Source organism: Panthera tigris, chromosome A2, assembly GCF_018350195.1.
Source record: "Panthera tigris isolate Pti1 chromosome A2, P.tigris_Pti1_mat1.1, whole genome shotgun sequence".
NCBI classification, from domain to species: Eukaryota; Metazoa; Chordata; class Mammalia; order Carnivora; family Felidae; genus Panthera; species Panthera tigris.
The window spans coordinates 134,729,396-134,749,885 of NC_056661.1; the positions used below are offsets into that span (position 1 = coordinate 134,729,396).

The 20,490-nt window shown below is 37.6% G+C and overlaps 1 protein-coding gene across 9 annotated transcripts in view; it reads right to left on the reverse strand.

The window, feature by feature from the left end:
- CTTNBP2 (cortactin binding protein 2) overlaps positions 1–20,490 on the reverse strand; it is a 170,082-nt gene that overhangs the window by 60,818 nt on the left and 88,774 nt on the right. For 7 of the 9 annotated variants that reach the window (XM_042970583.1, XM_042970577.1, XM_042970600.1 and 4 more), the window contains 3 exons: positions 9,533–11,177; positions 3,344–3,547; positions 1,886–1,985 (listed from right to left, as the gene is read on the reverse strand). In XM_042970583.1, the coding sequence (XP_042826517.1) occupies positions 1,886–1,985; positions 3,344–3,547; positions 9,533–11,177 (1,949 nt within the window). Of the gene's footprint in view, positions 1–1,885; positions 1,986–3,343; positions 3,566–9,532; positions 11,178–20,490 lie in introns of those variants that run through there. The other 2 variants (XM_042970631.1, XM_042970642.1) reach the window with 2 other exon arrangements.

Below are 20,490 nucleotides of genomic sequence, written 5' to 3' on the forward strand. Positions count from 1 at the left end.
AACCTTGAAAAAAGACTGCTGAGTCATTCTGAGATTTTCACTTGAGAAAATAATTATAAATAGCTCAGACAGCAGGGCACCATGTGCCTCCACTATAAAAGGCAGCAGGGAGGCAGAGAAAAGGGCTGCCTTGGGGAGAAGAGACAGCAGAGGCTATCCTGTCTCCTGAAAGGGGACTAGTTTACAAGGAAAAAGACATCTAAGCAGAAACTCACTGCTCTTGAGAATCAAGGAGGAAAGAAATGAGGTAAATTCAAGACTTCGTAGCACTTAGTAACTGGCTAAACACCCAGAGCTTGTGTTTGTAAAATCAGATGAGAATAAACGGAGTAAAGAGGGCTAAATCATAATCAAATTAAGAAGTAATTTACAAAAAAAAAAAAAAAAAGGCAATTTACACCATATTCATTTATTTACTTCAGATATATGCTTTTCTCCCTGGGCTTTTCTTGAAAATATTTGGTTTATTCATATATATTTAAAACTTAAGTTACATATTGACGTTTGTTTGTATCTCATACACATTTAAACTAATCAACCCCTAGGGGTCTTCCTTTTTGCAAAGCCAACCATGCCTGCCTTCCCATGACTCTATAATTTCCAAGTAAGCTGCACTACATATTGCCCAGTGACAGTAAACGTAAAAGCGTAGCCCTGAAGAAAAAATCCCTTCCAGAGGACTCAGGATACATGCAAAACGTAATGGCAAAACCAGTATCTATGGTCCTCAACAATAAACTCATGAGGTATGCATTAGACATACAGAAAAAATGTTATAATTTAAGGATGCATTTTGAATATTTAAGAATTACATTTATAATAACAGTGTGAACCTTACAACCCATATTATAGGAATCAAGAAATATGTTAAAGAACATTTCTATCAGGATGGTTAGATAAAAAGTTGAAAACAGCTTTACGTTCCCTACACAACAGCTCAGCACAGGAAGAGAAAGCAACTTAGTGACATTCTATTTGATTAAACTATGACTCTTAATTTTAAAAAGGCATGTCTATATTCAACTGACTTGGTAAGCTACTGAAGAAACCTGCTAAACTTAAATGTATTTCCATTGATAGGTTCTTTTAGGCTTCTCCTCTAATTACTTTTAGTATGAAAAGTTACTGCTTCAATTTTTTTTAAACGATAAGACAAGGTGAATATATTGAGATTTAACACTGAATCAACTGCCAATAGGAAGTTAAGGTTATTTTAATTAATATAATTCTAGGATTTTTTTTAAATGTTCATTTACTTTTCAGAGACAGAGAGACAGAGCATGAGTGGGGGAGGAGCAGAGAGAGGGAGACACAGGATCCAAGGCAGGCTCCAGGCTCTGAGCTGTCAGCACAGAGCCCAAAGCAGGGCTTGAACCCAGGAACCTTGAGATCATGACCTGAGCCAAAGTCAGTTGCTTCACCAACTGAGCCACTTAGGCGCCCCTAGGATTTGTTTTTAATGCCATCATAAGTAAAAAAAAAAAAAAAAAAAAAAAAAAAAAAAAAAAAGTTTTTTTTTTTATGTTGGGGTAATGGAAAACAGTGAATAACAGTCTTTAAAACAGTGTATTTTATCACCACATATATGTTGACAGACTATAGATTATCTTCTTTAGAAGCAAGTTCATTCATGTGAGGTTGAAACGTAACTTATTTCTCTTCTTTACTGCCCTCATATACAGCTATTTACCTTTTAAGAAAAAGAGCAAATTTAGGATCCTACATTGCATTTAAATCCTCAAATATACTTAGTGAATTTATTTGCCAATGGATTTGAAGCACTAGTTTACACATGCAGCCAGAAATAAAATATGTGTGCAAACTATAAAAAGACTCTTTTCATGGGGGGGCGGGGGGGGGGGGGAGAATTAAGAGCATCACTTACTTGAAATGTCCCTGAGCAGCTGCGGCACACAAGGGTGTGAAGCCATTTGTATCAGCAGCATTGACTTGGGCTCCTGCATTCAGCAGCAATCTCACACAGTCTATGGATTTTAATAGAAAGCCATTTACATTCCCCATTTAGAGTTATGGTGAGCCAAATTCTAAACGAGCTCTATATAGATGCTAAACTCAAAGGACCTCTCCCATGCACAGTCCATCTGACAGCTCCATCGTGGTGGGTATGAGACTCCACAGACTATTTTACAGAGAAAGTAGACTCTTTTCCTGAGGATTTTAATGCCCAGACTCACCAACTAAGACATGATATTCGTGTGTGTATGTGTGTTGCTTTGGGAGGAGTTGCTGATGAGTTAAAGGACTGTTATGTGTCAGAAAATGTTTTACCACGTTTTTCTACCAGCCTATGCCAGGAAAGAATGTTATTGGATAGAATTAAATCTACTTACCAAACTAATACCATTCTTTGTATTTAAATAGTTAAATTCTCACTTTGTGATATTTAACCTTTAAAACGCTTCTGTGTGGTGGTCATCCTACACTTAATTTCATGGGTGAGGAGATCCCACACAAAGTTACCTGACTCTGGCATAAATATCATCTAGGCCTCATTTTCCTCATGGCATTTACTAGACTTAATTTCTCTACATTAAGGAAAATTCCCACAATGCTTCTGAAGTAAAGAAGAACTTCAAAGTACTTCTAAAACTTTTAGATTCTTCCATTTAGTGCACTTGAACACAGCGAAGCTCTGAAAACTTCTATGAATTACTCGACAATCATGCAGCTTATTTGATTTTGGATTTGCAGTCAAATCATCTTTTTCTGCACTACCATATGTTTTAGTAAATCAGACCACAAGAAACAAGAATAATTCCCAGACTTCGTCAATATGTCATTTGTAGCTGTGGAACTTCTCAGTTCTCTTAAAAAATCCAAATAACTATAAATTGTTCCCACTACAGAACAGTTTCAGACCCATGACCTTCCCTAACTACAAAAATTTGCCCTCACTATAGTATGTGCGAAAGCCCTGTCACTTTGACGTTCACACACAAGTATTTCTAACAGACAAATTGGAGCTATTTTGTGCTGACTAAAGTGATCACAGATGGAAGGCTTTATTCTAAAATGTGCTTTATCATAGTAGACCCAAAATTTCCACATACACAATACATTTCATTGTGCATAATATCAAAGATTACTTTTTGCTAGCTGCAATAAAATCTTACATTTTTACAGAACTACAATTGGGATTTTTTTTTTTCAATATTTACAAGGTCTTTGAATCATGTTAAAAAAAAAATTACCCACTACTACCTGTAAGAAAAAAATCAAAACCAAAAGAACATTTTGCTCCTAACAATGGTTACCAGTGCTTCTGGCTCTCCATCCTTTTGCAAGAGGGTGGTACAATGAGGTAAGATCTCTCCATCTTTACCTGTATGTCCATTCTTAGCAGCAGAATACAAGGCAGAATGGCCATCTTCACAGGAGTAATTAATGTCCAGTCCTTCTTCATTAAGCAGCATTGATAATAAAGTGACATTTCCCTGGGTAGCAGCTTGCTGAAGAAGGGTGGGCCTGCCAGCCAGGGGGGCAGGACCACCACTCATTAGCAAAGGGGTTAGGGAGGGTGACCAGCCTGTGGGTTAAAGTGACCCTAGTTAGAGAGTAGGAACAAGGACAAGAGACAGGTATTACCCACTTGTTTCTGAATTACACACACACACACACACACACACACACACACACACACACACACACAGACACGAACACGTACCCTTAGAGGATTATGTGGTTTCTAACATTATCAATCTGTTAATATTTACTTAGCACAAATCTGTACTGTTATTTCAATCTTGCATCTGCTAATTAAATTAATATCCATGGTGACAAATTACTTTTAGTTGTCAGTCTTACACAGATAAATGTTAAAGTGGTGATTGGTTTTAGGAAACTTAGATGGCTGTCTCATTTGAAAGTTCAAATTCCTCTTCAGGGTTTCAAAACAATTTGAATTTTGAAATCATGTATGGATTTCCTCAATTTCAATATCAGTCTGAAAAACTGAATGGACATCTTTAGGTATAGGATAGAAATAACTGTAAGAAATACAGATTTTCCTTTTGCAATGTTTGCAAGGTACGTAACTAAAAATCATATACAGACCATTAAGATGGACCAAATACTGCCAGGAAATCTATGTTCCTTGAATTCCCTTATTTGGGAATAAAAATAATGGAGGGGGCCAAGTGCTATTTAGTATCCAGAGCTATAGAAGCACAACACATATAATTATATCTAGAATACTGTATCCAGGCACAAATATTCAATACACAATTCTGAAGACTTTATCTTTACAAATTGTGGCCATCTTTACAAATTGTGTACCAGAAACTTTTAGCCAGCCAACAAAACAGGACAGTCTACCATATAGTTTTAACAAGAATCATAAGAGTTATCATAGTTAGATATTTCTCATCAGTATTTAGCAGCTTTAGAAGAGAATCTGTTAAGTGTGTGAAGTCGGCTGCATATAGCATGGAAAATTTTCTGAATTCTTCCTTGGTCAAAAGGCTGTAAAAACAGTAAAGTAAAAATGTTTATTCAATGTGATATATAGGTATTTTGTGTGTTTTAGATACAATTAACTTTCAAAATAAGTTATTTACTTTCTTCCTTATGAAGCCCCAAATACCTCAGAGTAACGTCAGTGTAGATGCAGGGGCCTATGGGCACATATTCACTCCTCAGGGTACATTTTCTACATAAATCCAGTAACATTCTCTGTAGTAGGACACAATAGATGGATGTTTTATGTCCCGTCCACCTTGGTTATCAGGATAATATTCTAAGTATATGGGTGTTACATTAGTAAGCAATAGGCTCAGATAATTGAGACTTAATTAACATTAAAGTAATAAATATTAAAATCAAAGGATTCCTTAGTATTTTAAAAATTCTTTGTGAAAAAAGCAAGTTATAAAAATAAAACTAGACAGCTTATTAAAAGCTGGATATTACATCTTCATAATTAATTCTTTGGGTCCATGAATAATTTATTGTTTTACCCTATTAGGCTGCAATGACATACAAAATTCAAATGCTCATAAAATTAAATATTTATCTAAACTTTATGATATTTTCCCATTGATATTCATTAGCTCTTCTTACAAAAGTAGTATTTTTACTTCATACTTACAAGAAGGCTCCTCTCTGGTACATTTTACCTTTTGTATTTTCTTAAAAACAAACAAAAAAACAAGCCCACAAAAATTAAATCAGTACTTATTAGAAATGGATGATAAACAGAGAAATTATAAACACCAAGGTATGATGCCTTGACTGCATAGCAAACACAAAGGTAACATGAAGGCATTGCACGGAGGTCCTCGGTGGAACAGGAGGGAATGTGGCTCACACACAGTGAGTTTCCTGGAGCTTGTGTGGCCCTCTCTCCCCACCCCTCTCCTTCCCTCTCTCTCCCTCTGAGTCCCTCTACCCCCACCTCCTCTATCTCATTCAAACCGTCTGGGTTATTGATACCCTGTAAAGAATATCAACAGGTATATATCTAGTGGTTTGTTATTCTTTTGGGTTTTCTCTTTCTTTCGTTTTCTTTCTTTCTTTCTTTCTTTCTTTCTTTCTTTCTTTCTTTCTTTCTTTCTTTCCAATGCAATTCTATGCTCTAGAGGAATAATTTAAATATAGATATATTTTTAACTGCCTTATGTGGAAACTTGGGATACAGTACCCTGGAAAGCCCTATTTTTAATGCCAGGCTATCTGAAAGAGAAAATATCTTATTTAAAAATTTTCTCAATCTTTAGACCACCCAAGAATCATAGTTTTCTGTCAGACAAAGCAACAGAGGAATATATATGAATTTTTATTTCCTTAGCTTAGAGGTGTGCAATATATTTTAAAAACATTCTACAAAATAAAAATGCTCTATAAATACCAAGTATTCTTAAAGTTTAAATAATTTTTTTTATCCCCACTGTCATTTCCAATTGCTTGTTTTAATGAATCCTGCTATAAATACTGGAAAAAAAAAAACCTTCACCATGAGACTTTATTGTTCATTTGAAACTCCCAACAAAGATAAGAAACGGTAATATTCATTAACTGGTTAAGTAATGGGAGAACAGACCTGCGTCATACGGCTACTTTAATGATGTTAGAAAAAGGTCATTCAGCTTTGCAGTCTGCAAACATTAGTAACATGCGGTGGACGAAGGGAACAGAGACCATGCAATGCAAGAGGGAAGAGGAATTGAGAACAGCTTCTGGCATCAGCTTCAGAGTGTAGAGAAGGTTAATGTCATGGCTCAGATCAATCTCATTTTTGGATTTAGACTTTAAGCCAATCATACACGGGTGATAATTTTTTAAGTGTATGTTTAACTAAGAAAAACTGTCTGAACCAAATTAAACAAAATGTACCAAACAAAAACAAAAACAAATTTCCAAGGGTATGAAAACTCAGTTGCCTGGGATGATTTCTGGTTTTAGGCCTCTGCTCATCTAACAGTTAAAACATGTTCATTGGACAAGTTCAGGAGGAACAAGACATTTTAATTCACTTATAGAATTCAAAATGCCATTTAAAAGTTTAACATTTGGCCATAAAAATTGCTAACAGAGTAATTAAAATGGTATCTTTCTGTCATTGCAATTCTCCCCAGTATTTTAGCTTAATCCTAACTGTTTGTCTGTCACAGATGTAAGCTGATACAGAAACTCAGAACTTTACAGTTTTAAAGATTGTGGGATCTAGTAGTTCTCCAAGAAAGGAGAGGTAGTGTACTGCTGTTTGAAAAATTCAACAGGCAAGTTTAGTAAGTCTTTCTGGTCTGGAACTATTATTCTTCTTTTGGGTCAATGTTTTCATTTTTAAAGGAGAAAGCTAATGACTCAGAGCGAATGTGCTCTTGGGTGATACTAGAGAGAGGCAAAAATGGACTAACCCTCCTTCTTAGACTCAGCCCAGAGCCCTTTTTCTCACTGAATTTGGAACAGAGATCTATCTCCCAAGGATTTGGCAGAGGAGCTCTGTCCTCATGCCCTTCTCTTACCAACCACAATGGCATTAGTGGCTGTTAAGAAGATTAATCACCTTCAATGAGCTTATGATCTGGAGAGGCACAAGCTCACCCAGGCACAGATAGGTTAAGAAGCAGGATGGAGGGAGCTCTGGTGCTTCCTAGTTGCAATGGCATGGCAGCAAAAATAGGGGCAATCCAAAGGGAAAGCAGCTGAAATCCTAGATCTCATTTGGAAAATTTAGGCTGACCTACACCCATGGCTGATTTAATCACCCTTCTTATGTAACTGTAATAACTTTTCTATTCCCCGGACTACATGCTCCCAAAAGCTTGCCGAATGACTACAAAACTCCTTATAATCAAATAACACAGAAACTTATCCCACCAAGCATAATCCTGAAATTCTGAGATTTTGGCCAAATTGCAAAATCAGGGAATAGAAAATGAGGAATCGGTTTCACGTATCTTCAGTGGCAGCTACTTCTTTTGCTGCCACTGTTTCTTCTCTTTTGCTCTCTAGATATAAGCAAAGGGCATTCTTCAGAGGGATTATAGCTCCTTTATCCACAATTCCACTCTGTCCTAGTTAGGTCATTCTGGCCAATGTATAATAAACTTGGAATTCTTGGGTCTTTAAAGTTTAACTTAAGATCCTGCTGACAAAATGTTCCTTGGTTATGGATCCCGATTTTAAAGCTTTTCTACTGAAACCAAAAGACATTGAAGCTGAACCTTGGAACACAGTAACCACTGAGGCAATAAATGGCAAAGCATCAAGGTACAAAACGAAGATGGGTTTGTAGTTCTTAAAAACTGACAAAATTTATCTGTATCCCAGGAAGTATTTTCTGTTTTACAGTTTGTGAGTTTATGTCAACAGCACCACCACTGCTGCAAACATTTTTGGAACCTGTGCTTTGTCACTGCCTTAAGACCTTACAGTACATTCTCTGATTCTCCTGAATGGTAGCAAAAATTCTTCCTTTGAGCATGGATTTAGCTATGGAAGAAGCTAACATCATTTTAGGCCATGAGAAGGGCTGTCCAGCTCGGGTATACCATTTTGAATAAAAAGTATGGAATGTTGAACATCTATAAAGATATCACAAAGCAATAATAGTGACATCAATTCTAAAGCAAATTTTCAAAAATATTTTAAGCAACAGTATCAATGAAGCAATATCACTTCTATTTATTCATGACTCATGCTGCTAAAATACCAAGCTCTTTGCACGTTATGATAGTTAATCCTAATAGCCACCCTACCCCATAGGAGTAGCATAAGCTCCATATTAAGAATGAGAAAACTTGCTCAGTCCAAGAAAATCACCTAAACACACAGCCATAAATTGCAGAGTCTAGATTCTAATGCAGATCTGACTGACATCAAAGGCCATGCTGTTTCCAATTCCCAATTATGTACCAAAATACAAACAGCCTCTCAAGCAGCATACTTTCAAGGAGACAGCTTATAATTGGATAAGTGAGTCCTGGTATATTGCTCTCATTACCTAACAATTAGCAAGAACAGTGGTACCTATTTTTCTCATTCCCACTCCTCCTACCCTGAGTTTTAAATGCAACACTACCCAAACCTTCCTTCAATGCTTAAAGTTCCCACTCATTAGAACCAGTGGTCTCTGGTAGCCACTAAGATCCCACTTGAGAGACTTCTCTCAAGTTTCAACAGAACTTTGACACTACAACGTTATTTTAGAGCCGAATTTACTCAGTGAAGAACTAATCCAGTCACGTCAATAAAAAGCAATGCTTCCTCTAGCACCATATAACAAAAGGGGAAAATCCAGTTTTTTATCAGCTTCTTTGTGTAGGAATCCCTGATTTAGTGACTTCATAAACCACATCTGCAATGAAAACCTTTTCTAATATAGCCCACATGCTAAGTTATCCATCTGTGTTCAAGGATTGGAAGACAACAGCTTGGAACAGAGTAAACAGCTTTGAAATAAACTAAACTTAGAACAGAGACTTAAAACATATATATTCTATTTTTGATGTTAAAAAGAGTATCAAACCGATATTAAAACTTAGAACACACCAGTTACAGAGTGAATCTAATCAATTGGATAATCCCCAAGATAGACTGTAGTATTAATAACCACTTGAAAGGATTTTTAACGTTATCTCACAAGGGATAGAATGGAACACAGATTGTCTAGTGATGACCCTCTAATATTAAAGTCTTGTGAGATAAATATTTGAAAAGAAGCAACAGCGTGTCTTTCTTCCCATGGAAAATGCTTTAGTATCTCTAAATTAATGGTCTCCATGTGCTCCAAACCCTTACTTTCAGATTATTTTAAAAAAAGAAAGCACTTAGCATAAAGGAACTGTAATTCATATAGCAAGATGAATCACCATACCCTGGAGCCTTTAAAGAAAAATACAACAACAACAACAACAAAAAAGAAAAAAGAAAAAGAAAAGAAAAGAGAATAGAAAGCAATAGAAAAAACTATCAAAAAAAAAAAAGTTTCAAGGCAATGTGAAAGAAATTAAAGCAAGTGAGAAGACAGGCCACATTCTTAAAAAAGGGTATAATATTGCAATCCCTTTACCTGATGCTGTTACCAGGAGGCTGTCTGAGGCACCTGTTCTACAGGATGAGGCACTAACAGTGTTTATGGAAGAGCAAAAGGCAATGGTGGTGGGAATGACAAGGGAACTTTCTGAACATGCAGGTTGGTTCAGTCCAGGGGTTTCAGCAGGCCAGGCACCCACCTGAGACGTGGCCAGGGCTGAAACGGCACAGCCTGCCGGTGCCACAGTTAAATCTATGGATGGTTTTGGTGGCAGCTGAGGGGAAGATGATTTAGGGAGATTCTCCTCATTTATTACCCTGTTCCCTTGTGGCAAACTGGAAGGAGGCGAAGCCATAGTTTTGTTATCAACTTTGGCCCCTGCATTGGAGGCCCTGCTGCTATCCATAATAACCTTGAGTTGGGGGTGTGGTGGAGAAGGAGTTTGGGAGAGCCCTGGCTTTTTTGGAGGGATAGGAGGAGGGTTTCCTCTGTCAACTCGTGCTACACCAGGAGTCTTTAAACTGGTCCGACCGACCGGAGGACAGGTGCCACCGTCCCCTGTGGGGGCTGCTCCAGGCCTTGGGGGTGCTCCTGCTTGAGGGCTTGTAAATCTCGACAGTGCTTGGGTCACAGTATTCCGAGCTAGCTGTTTGGCCACTAGGTTGTCACGACTTGTAGGAGAGACATCTCTTGATGGAGGACTTTGGGTAGTGTTTCCATTTTGGTCTGGGTCATTAGCATTGCCCTGAAATCGAAATCTAGCTGCTTGGATTCGTGGATTGAGACCTGGATGCAAAGACGCATTGGCACACGGTGAATGTAAACTGTGCACAGGCGGTGCTTGTGAGTAGCTCTGGGGAGCTATGCCTGGCGTTTGCACGGTGGGAGGGGCAGTGCTATTGGGAAGTGGGGGTGTGCTACTGGCTGAGCCAGCGCTGGGTCCGTTTTCCTCAATTCTGTTTGCACTTGGAGGTGGGACAGTAGGCGGAGAGGAGCCAATCAAGTCACCATGGGAAGCCTGCCTGTCAATACCTGGTCTGCCCAGAGCGGCACCGGTGCACACATTTCCTTTCGTGTTGGCAGGAACTAGGGGGCTACCTGCAGAAGGCTTTACGGGCACAGTCAAAGGCAACTTCTTCACGTGGTCAGTGCTTTCTATCACCAGGTCTGTCTGGCAAGCAACAGACCTTGTCACAGGTCCTTCTGTTCCCACAGATATGGAGACCACGCGCCTATCTTTTGTCTTACGGGGCAGAGAGAGGCTTGGCTTGCTGTCATTTCCCCTTTTCAGTTGCTCAATCATTTTTTTCATCTTGTCTATCTCCTCTTTGAGGTCAGTGGTGTGTGCTTCTTCTCGGTGCAGCTTAGCACGAAGCTGTTCCCGTTCCGTGTCAAACTCGGAGAGCTGTTTTTCCATCTGAGCTTCCATCTCTGTGCTTCTTCGTTTCTCAGCAGACAGTTCCTCTTCTAAAGCACTTGTCTTTGTCTTTTCCTCTTCCAGTTTGGCCATCACCTCTTCTAACTTCTGGGCCTCCTCTATTACTTTGCCTGAGAGCTGTTTGCACTCCTTGACCAGCATCAGGACCACGTGCTTGTTCTTGCCCCGTTCCTCCTCCAGGCGGGCCGCCAGCTTCTGGTGCTCTTGCTCAACGGCTTGTAGCTGAAGCTTTTCCATCTCCAGCTGAAAGACATTCATAGGACAGCCCCGATTAATATGCAGAGAATTCTTTCAGCCAAAGAAGTGCTTCGTGTGAGAGTTTTATTAATTGTGTAACAACCGTGTGGTTTGGGTTAGCTAAAATGCCACAGTTCTAAGATGTGTTGTGATATGAAAGATAGTATTTTAGATACTCATTAAATGAGAAAATAGATGCAAATGACTTAATGAATACATCTAAGTCACAGCAATAGAGAAGTTTTAAAAATCTATTGAACTACAGAAAAAGAACAGTAATCTGATACTTCAAATCACAACAGAGCTCAGAAAGTTCTGTTTTTGTAAAAATAGAACTCTGTAAGGGAACTGGTGTTGCTTTTTTTTTAAAGTTTAAATGCCTTAAGATTACTAATGAACCTTTAAGGTGCAGTATAAAGAAAAGTGCTGAAAACAGAACTGTAGTTAAATTCTATGCTTCTGTATTTGCTAAGTGTATTACTTTTTTTAACTGCAAGCTTATGATGGGCTGCTCTAGAAATCATACAAAATCATATATGAAAGTTCTTTGAAAACCTGCAAGAACTAAAGAAATATCTTACTAAATTATAATCACTATCAATAAACCCAAAGTCTGACCCCGTCTCCTCCAATCCCTCTTGCTCCCTTAGCTTCCACTACATTGGCCTCCCTGGTTCTTAAACACCATCCTGCCTCAGGATCTTTGACCTTGTGGTTCTCCTACCCAGAATGCCACCACACACCTTCATGCAGGGCTCCTGGGCTAAGGAGTTTGTGCACCACACAACGATGACCAGCTGGAGAGGTGAGCCAGAGCCAAAAATCAGCCCTTGTCTACTCACCCAATATCTGCCCAGGCATCTGCCTGGAAAGAAGGGGCATCTTTTCCTTCACAAAAAGACCCTGTCTGCCCACCAAGCCACAGGCCCCTAGGATTCATGCTTTCCCCCCCAAAAAAACATTCTTCTAGTTTCAATGTAGAGAAGGAGCTTTTAAAATACTTTTGTATCTCCAGGTGTGGTTTTTTAATATGTACAAAAGCATGCAAGAGCACAGAAGTCTGACTTCTTTATTTCCTCCAGGCCTCTGCTCAACTATCACCTTTACAGTGAGGCCTCCTTCTCACTGCCCCACAGAAAACAATGGTCTCTTCCACCCCTGTGCTCATCATTCTTTGTTTAGCACCTACCTGCCCCCACTAGAATGTGAATCCATGAGGGCGGGACTATGTCTTCTTTGCTGCTGTGTTCCCAAGACCTGGCACACAGTGGTGCTTAATAAATTGTTGATTGGATGCATGAAATTAACGTAGTTCACAGAAACAAGAAAAGTTCTGCACCCTGATGGCCTTTCTGGGTACACAGGCCTTACAACCTCAGAGAAGCACTACTGTAACATGTCTGCACAGGTTTCTCACTTCTTTCCAGAATAGCATCTGCCATGAGGTGCTCATGAAGGACAAATCCCCGAGCTGGGTTGCAGCAGTCAGGCAGGTCCACATGCCTCACCTTCCCAGCTAGAGAAGCATTCCATTGGTAGTCCATTAAAGGGCCCTCAGATTCATAAAAGTTACAGATCTAACTGATAAAGACACAGAAGGGACTCCCCCCACTGACTACCAACCCCAGATGTTAAATATAAATATACTTTCATGAGATCCAGTAATTGTTTAAGTCAGTTTTTAGTCATCAGTAACAGAAGGAGATGCTCACATGATCCAGCAGTTGTGAGAATGTGCTCCTGTTTCTCACCCTGCTGAGAAAATAAATCCATTACTTTCACAGTCAGTCAGGGAACCAAAAGGACAGAATGGCTCATTAGAGTCAAAGATTATTCATTTACTTTAGGATGATTCTTGCCTTGAAGAAATTGAATAGCATTGCATGGGTCCTATAAGCAGGTGATCAGGAATACAGATAATTCCCCCAGAATAATAAATGACAATTGTCTATATGCATACACTCTATTCTACTACATGAAATTTAAGGGGTGATTTCCTAAATAGGTAAGGTAAGATGTGGGGAAAATAATGCTGTCATTTACTGTATTTATATACATAGTTTTATTCATCTAGGTGCCTCACAGAAAATGTGACTTATAGTCAAAGCATATTTAATCCTTCTAAATACATCAAATAGTAAGTTTCTGTGGAAAGCATACACAAAGTTAGAACTATTAAGAAGGTTTTAACTTTTATATTAACCACTGCCCTAAATTCTTATGGCAATGTTGAAAAAGCAAAACCTAGTGGTCAATTTTCAGCTTATTTTAAAAATAAGTTCCATCATTTATCTTGGAAGCTGGAAAAAAAAAAAAGATGTAGAACTTTAAGAGCTACCTTCATTTTGCACAACAACTAAGTGGAGGCTAAATTAGTGATTTCTCTGATGTCATCTAATCAATCAGTGTCAGGATCATGGCACTCAGAGCCACTGTTCCAAGCTTTTCTCACCACATCATATATCTTGCCCACACTATTTCTTCACTAGGGATCATCACATTTTATTTTTGAAATAACTTACATCTCACACTTGGGAATCAAATTCAAGAAAGACTTCTAACAGATCAACTCAGCAAATCTCACATATTTATACAGAAAACTATACTACTACAAAAGCGCCCATGGGGTGCTTGGCTAGCTTAGTTAGTGGAGTGTGCAACTCTTGATCTTGGGGTCATGGGTTCAATCCCCACATTGGGTGTAGAGATTACTTAAAAATAAAATCTTAAAAAAAAAAGCACCCATAATTTTTTGTATCTTTGTCCTTCCACCACTCAGACCTTGTAAATCCTATCTCAGATGAACACAAGTCTTTTTTAATGTCACCATAGACAGCAGAGGAAGCCACATAATCAATGCACCTGCAAACATAGGGCTCCAGACGAGTTCTGAGCTCCAGTCAATCACTCTTCCTAACTGTTTAGCCTCCTCTACCATTTACTTCAGGGAATTATTTAAACTTCTGCCACTCTCCCTAAAACTTCACCCAACAGCCACTCAACAAACTCTCAGTCTACCCTAACAGACTCTCTTATCAAAAAAAATCACTCACTTTACATTCTGTCTCCTCTCTTAAGCATGTTTTTGTTTGTTTTTTAAAACCACACCAATATATTTCCTTCCCTTCACTCTAAGGGAGGATTTCCATCTGTTCAAGGACAGACTTTCTTCAACAATTAACTTCATTCTCTCCTGTCATCTGAGCCTTGCTCTATCAGTTATCACACTCTATAAATATTAAACATCTTCCTCTCTACTGGCTCCAATTGGTTTATAAACCATACATAAAATGTATGTATATTCCATATATAAAAAATTTTTTTTTATATTACAAAAAAAGTTCCTTGGTCATTTTGGCCCAGAGACAAAGTCTTTGTGCTTGCAAGAGTAAGTGATGATGTACTAAGGTCTGATCCCAAACACCTTAGCTGTGTCACTTTGGTAAATTCTCTCACCAGATCATTTCTATTTGGTTCCTTTATCTGCACAACAGAGCAATAATACGAGTTACCTTATTGGATTAAATGAGGCAATGCATATAAAGCATATGCCATTGTGCCTGGCATTAAAAAATGTTATGTTTTCAATTAATAATATAATTATTTGAGCTATTTAAAAGTATGCCATTTTTTGCAGTGTTTTTCCTCTGAAAACACATTTCCAGGCAAACAATGATCTAGAGAATAGACCATATTCAGCATATGGATGGATTTTTTAGTAAGTTAGATAGCAGTTACAATTCAACAATTACAAAGTACATCAGAGAAAGTTTCACTACCAATAATGGTGAAATAGCTTTTATTAGACTATCTCTTTGGCAGATAACAATTAAAATATTTGGAAAAAATATTTTAAAAAAGTAACTATTTGAAAGCTTTGGAGCGTAGTAAGTGGTAAAAACAGAAGAGGAGTACATTCTCCCATTTGAAAGGAGCCAACAGAACTGGATGAGGTTTGCCCTTGCATAGCTTTGCAAGTGAGGGCAGTTCCCTGTCCTGACAGCACTCGCAGCAGGAGCTCAAGCACAAGTACTCCCTATAGTGGCTCAAGGAGTCAAAATTGGAACTAGGGCTGCCACAATTAGCCCCAGCCGAATCCTAGGTTGACTCTTGATTTATACATTCATGGGGGAGACTCCACACTGAACGACAGAGGTGGCTGCTTAATGGCTGAGAGAACTGAACAAATATTTCAGCTATTGCCAGCTGTAAGGGAACAGTTTGGAGTCTGAATATAACCAGGTTAAGTGCTTACTAGAACAAAATACACTCTTCAGAAGATAACAGAATCCTGAACGTCTGCATCATGTTAATCAGGATGTCTAATATATAAAAAAATTACTAGACATGCAAAGTAATTTTTTTTAAGTGATCCACTGTCAAGAGAAACATATTCGAAAAACTGGGCCAAAGATGATCCATATTGGAATTAGCAGACTGGGAACTTAAAGGAGCCATTTTCAAAGAAAATATCATCACAATGATTGAACAAAGGAGGATCCTGGCATAGAAATGGAAACTAGGGGGAAAAAAAAGAAAAGAAAAGAAAAGAAAAGAAAAGAAAAGAAAAGAAAAGAAAAGAAGAACCAAATGGAAACCCTAGAAAAGGTATTAATCTAAAATGAAAAATGTTCACTGAATAGGCTTAATAGCAGACTTGAGTAGAATAAAAAGGACAGTGAATTTGAAAACAGAACAAAAGGAAGTATCCAATTTAAGAAATACAGAAAAAAATTCGTTAAATGAACAGCACCTCAGGGACCTGTAGGACAATATAATGTGGTCTAAATTCTACATAACTGGAATCGAAAATGGAGAGAGAGAATGAGGAAAACTATAGTAAAAGAAATAATGGACAAAAAAATTCACAAGTTGTGGGGGAAGGGCAAGTATCTAGGAAGCTCAGCAATCATACCTAGGCACATCATAGTAAAATTGCTGAAAACAAGGATAAGAAATAATCTTGAAAGCAGCCAAAGAAAAAAAAGACACATTACAAACACAGAAACTATAATACAAATGATGGCTAAATTATCTCTAAAATATATGAGGCAAAACCTGACAGAAATAAAAGGAAAAATAGATAAATCTATAATAATGACAATCTTCTCTCATAAAAAAAATCTAGATTAAGAAAAATCTGCAACACTACAGATCTGAGTAACACCACAAACACACCCTTGGCTGACTTGCATTTGGAACACAATACCCCAATACTACAGAAGATACAGTCTTTTCAGATTCACTTGCTGAGCTATTAAAAACCACCAACAATTACAAAAGGCTAAAATCTTATAGAATATGTCCTCTGACAACAGAACTGTATATAAATCACAATAAGATTAAGAACACCCCAAAATGCAAAAATAAAACATACTTCTAAGCAGTATAAAGCTTTAAGAAGAAAACACAAAGGAAGTCAGATCAGACTTTGGGCTGAATGAAAATAAAAACACAACATATCAAAATCTATGGAATGCAGTGAAAGGAGAGAATTTAAAACATTTAAAGCAGAGGATATCAAAATTTTATCTTTAACTGCACATATTAGAAGGGTCATCTCAAATAATTCACCTACGTTTCACCTTAAGAAACTCAAAGAAGTTAAGCCAATATAAAGTAAAAGGAAAGGAATGACAAAGGTAATAAATCAATTAAACAGGACACAAATGATGGAGAAATTAACAAAGCCAAACATTTTTTATCTAAAAGATCAATAATATTGTGAAACAAAAAAAAAAACAGATTGGGCTACACAGAAAACACAAATTATAAACAATAGGAATAAAAGAAGAAATATCACTACAGAAAGAATATTAAAAATAATGAATAACTATGTGTCAATAAATTCAACAAATCAAATTCCTCTGAAACACACAACTTTCAGGACATAAAATGGCATAGAAAATTGTAATGGCTTTTTATCTTTTAAAGAAATTGAATCCACAAATTGGGGTGCCTGGGTGCTCTGTCAGTTAAATGTCTGATTCTAGATTTCAGTTCAGGTCATGAACTCACGGTGGTGAGATCGAGCCCCAAGTCAGGCTCAGCACTGAGCATGGAGCCTGCTTAAGATTGGCTTCCCCACTCTCCCTTTGCCCCTCCTCCACTGGCATGCACATATATATGTATTCACACTAAAAAAAATAAAAACAATAATAAAATTAAAAAATGAAGAAAAGAAAATTAATCCACAAATAAAAGTTTCCCCTAAAGAAAAGTCCTAGCTCATTCGGCTTTACTAGTGATGTCTACTAAATATTAAAGACAGAAATAGTGTCAAACTTATACATATCCTTTAGAGAAAGGAAAATATTCTAATTCATATTGATTCCAGAATTACCTTAAAATCAAAACCAGTCAAGCATTTTTTTCCCAATTTATAGAAAAATGATCATTCATGAATACAGATGCAAAACTCCCTAGCAAAATACAGGCAAATTGAATCTAGCAATATATAAATAAGATTAGTAAGAGGTGACTCTCTGAAATTTACCTCAGGAATGCAAGTTGTTCCAGTATTTGAAAATTAGTGTAATTCATCACCTTAAAAAGATAAAGAGAAAAACCATGACCACACCAACAGGTGCAGATAAACCATTCTACAAAATGCAAAACCTATTCATGATAAAAACCTCTCTACATAGAATAAAACCTCAATGACATAAAGGGCATCTGTAAAGAAGCACATCTAACATCATACTTAATGGTGAAACACAGACTGTATCCTCCCTGAGAAACAGAGAAAGCACTGAAGTCTCTTCTCACTACTTCTATTCAACACTGTACCATGGGGGGTTCTAGTCAGTGCAGTGATGGGGGTGCGGGAAGAACAAGGAAGGCAGGCCAGAAGATAGGCAACTTAGAAAGGAAGTAGTAAAATGGGCTCTATTCGCAGATGATGCGGTTGTTTACCTATAAAATCAGATATAATATACAATGCAACTGTGAAAACTAATAAGCAAGTTTAATAAGATGACAGGATATACTGTCAACATACAAAAATCAGTCAATACCTGTATCCTAGTGATAAATATTTGGAAAAAAAATGTTTTAAAAAGGGTGATTTACAATGGCATCAAAAACATAAAATACTTAGGAATAATCTCAGCAAAAGACATTTAAGACCACTACACTGAAAGCTAAACGTTGCTTAAAGAAATTATAAAAAAACTTTAAAAATGGAGAAATATGCTATGATAATGGGTTGGAACACTCAATCTTCTTCATGTCCACTCTCAATAAACTAGTCTGCGGATTCAATAAAATTCTGGGGTGCCTGGGTGGTTCAGTCAGTTAAGCATCCAATTCTTGATTTCAGTTCAGGTCATGGTATCACGGTTATGAGATCAAGCCCCATGTCGGGCTCTGCACTGTGCGTGGAGCCTGCTTAAGATTCTCTCCCTCCCCTGCTTGCGTGCTCGCTCTCTCTCTCTCTCAAAAAATAAATATAAATTTAAAAAATTAAAAAAAAATTCAATTCCTGCAAACTTTTGGAAAAACTAACAAACTGATTTTAAGTTTGTATGAAAATAACCAAAACAATTTTGATAAAGAAAAACAAAGTTGGTATTTCTTTGCCTGACTTATTTCACTTAGCAGAATACCTTCTAGATCCTTCCATGTATGCCATATGGTTTCGCTTACATGTAGCATCTAAAAAAAACAAGTGAACAAACAAAAAACAGAAACAAATACATAAATACAAAGAACAAACTATGGTCGCCTGGGAGGGGAAGAGAAGGGTGGTAAAGGGATGAGGTGAAGAGGATTAAGAAGTACAAACTTCCAGTTAAATAAGTCACAGGAATGAAAGTACAGCACAGGGAACACAGTCAATAAGACTGTAATAATATTGTATGGTGACAGATGGTAGCTACATTTCTCATGGTAAGCACTGCATGGTGTATAGAATTGCCCAATCACTATGTTGTATGCCTGAAACTAATATGACATTGTACGTCAACTATACTTTAATATTAAAAATTAAAGAAGCACCTGGGTGGCTCAGTTGGTTGAGTGTCCGACTTCAGCTCAAGTCATGATCTCATGGTTTGTGAGTTCAAGCCCCACGTTGGGCTCACTGCTGTCAGCGTGGAGCATGCTTTGGATCCTCTGTCCCACCCTCTCTGTCCCTCCCACACTTGTGTACTCTCTCTCAAAAATAAAACATTTTTTAAAAATTAAAAAAAAAATTGAGATGCTTTGAGTTCTTGCATTTAAGGCTTAATATTTTACTACAGTCATCATTTACCTGAAGGTCTAGTAAACAGATAAGATTAGTTGATGATGAAAAAGATCAGAAGAATATTCAGTGGATGCTTGAATTGGGGAAGGAACTTAGGGGAAGGTACTCCAGGAAACTTTCTCTGGTGATGGAAATATTTTCTATCCTATAAGGGGTCAGATTCCACAAGTGTATGCATTTTTAAAACTCATTAATTTGTACACTTACGATGTTCATGTAAGTGTTTTACTTCATGTAAATGTTTCCTTAAAGAACTGTAAACAATAGTGAATTCCAGGTTTGTATGTTTGCTTTTTATTGTATTATGGTTTAGCAATTCTGATACTACTCTGTGTGTTCTAGGTTCAAGTAAACAAGTAAATAAATTGAAGCATAATGGGAGCCAGGTTTCCCACTGAAGAGAAGTTAGTTTTAGTTCTTTTAAGAGAGAGAAAGAGAGGGCATGTGAGCAGGGGAGAGGCGCAGAGGGAGAGAGAAAGAATCCCAAGAAGACTCCACGCTCAGCATGGAGCCTGACACGGGGCTTGATCCCATGACCCTGAGGATCATGACCTGAGCTGAAATCAAGAGTCTGATGCTCAATCGACTGAGCCCCCTAGGCATCCCAAGAGAGTTAATTTTAAATAGAGAAAGGAAAAGAACATCTTTATGGTTTTGGATTAGAACTAGAGGTGTCAATATCACTGTGAATTCATGGTTTGATAATAATAGACATATAAATAAAATATGTTTATAAAAACACATATGATTATGATAAATATATATAATTTCCTAGCTCTAGATTTGTTTTGTAAACACCAAGGAAACTAGCGCTCCTGGGGCTAAGAGCTGATTCCAGGGGTTGGGAGAGGAAAAATATGAGCCTGGAATATCTTGCTGCAAGAAAGTAAGGAAGTACTCAAAGAATGAGGGAAACATATCAAAAGAAGCCAGCTTAAAAGGGCTCTCACTGGCTCAATCTGGGACAGTTCTGAGCAGTGATTGAGGGGCTGTGGACTTAATGAGTTGGGTAGCTGTCTCTACCCAACTCAACCACATACTACTATAATTGTAAAGGAACCAGAGCCTCCT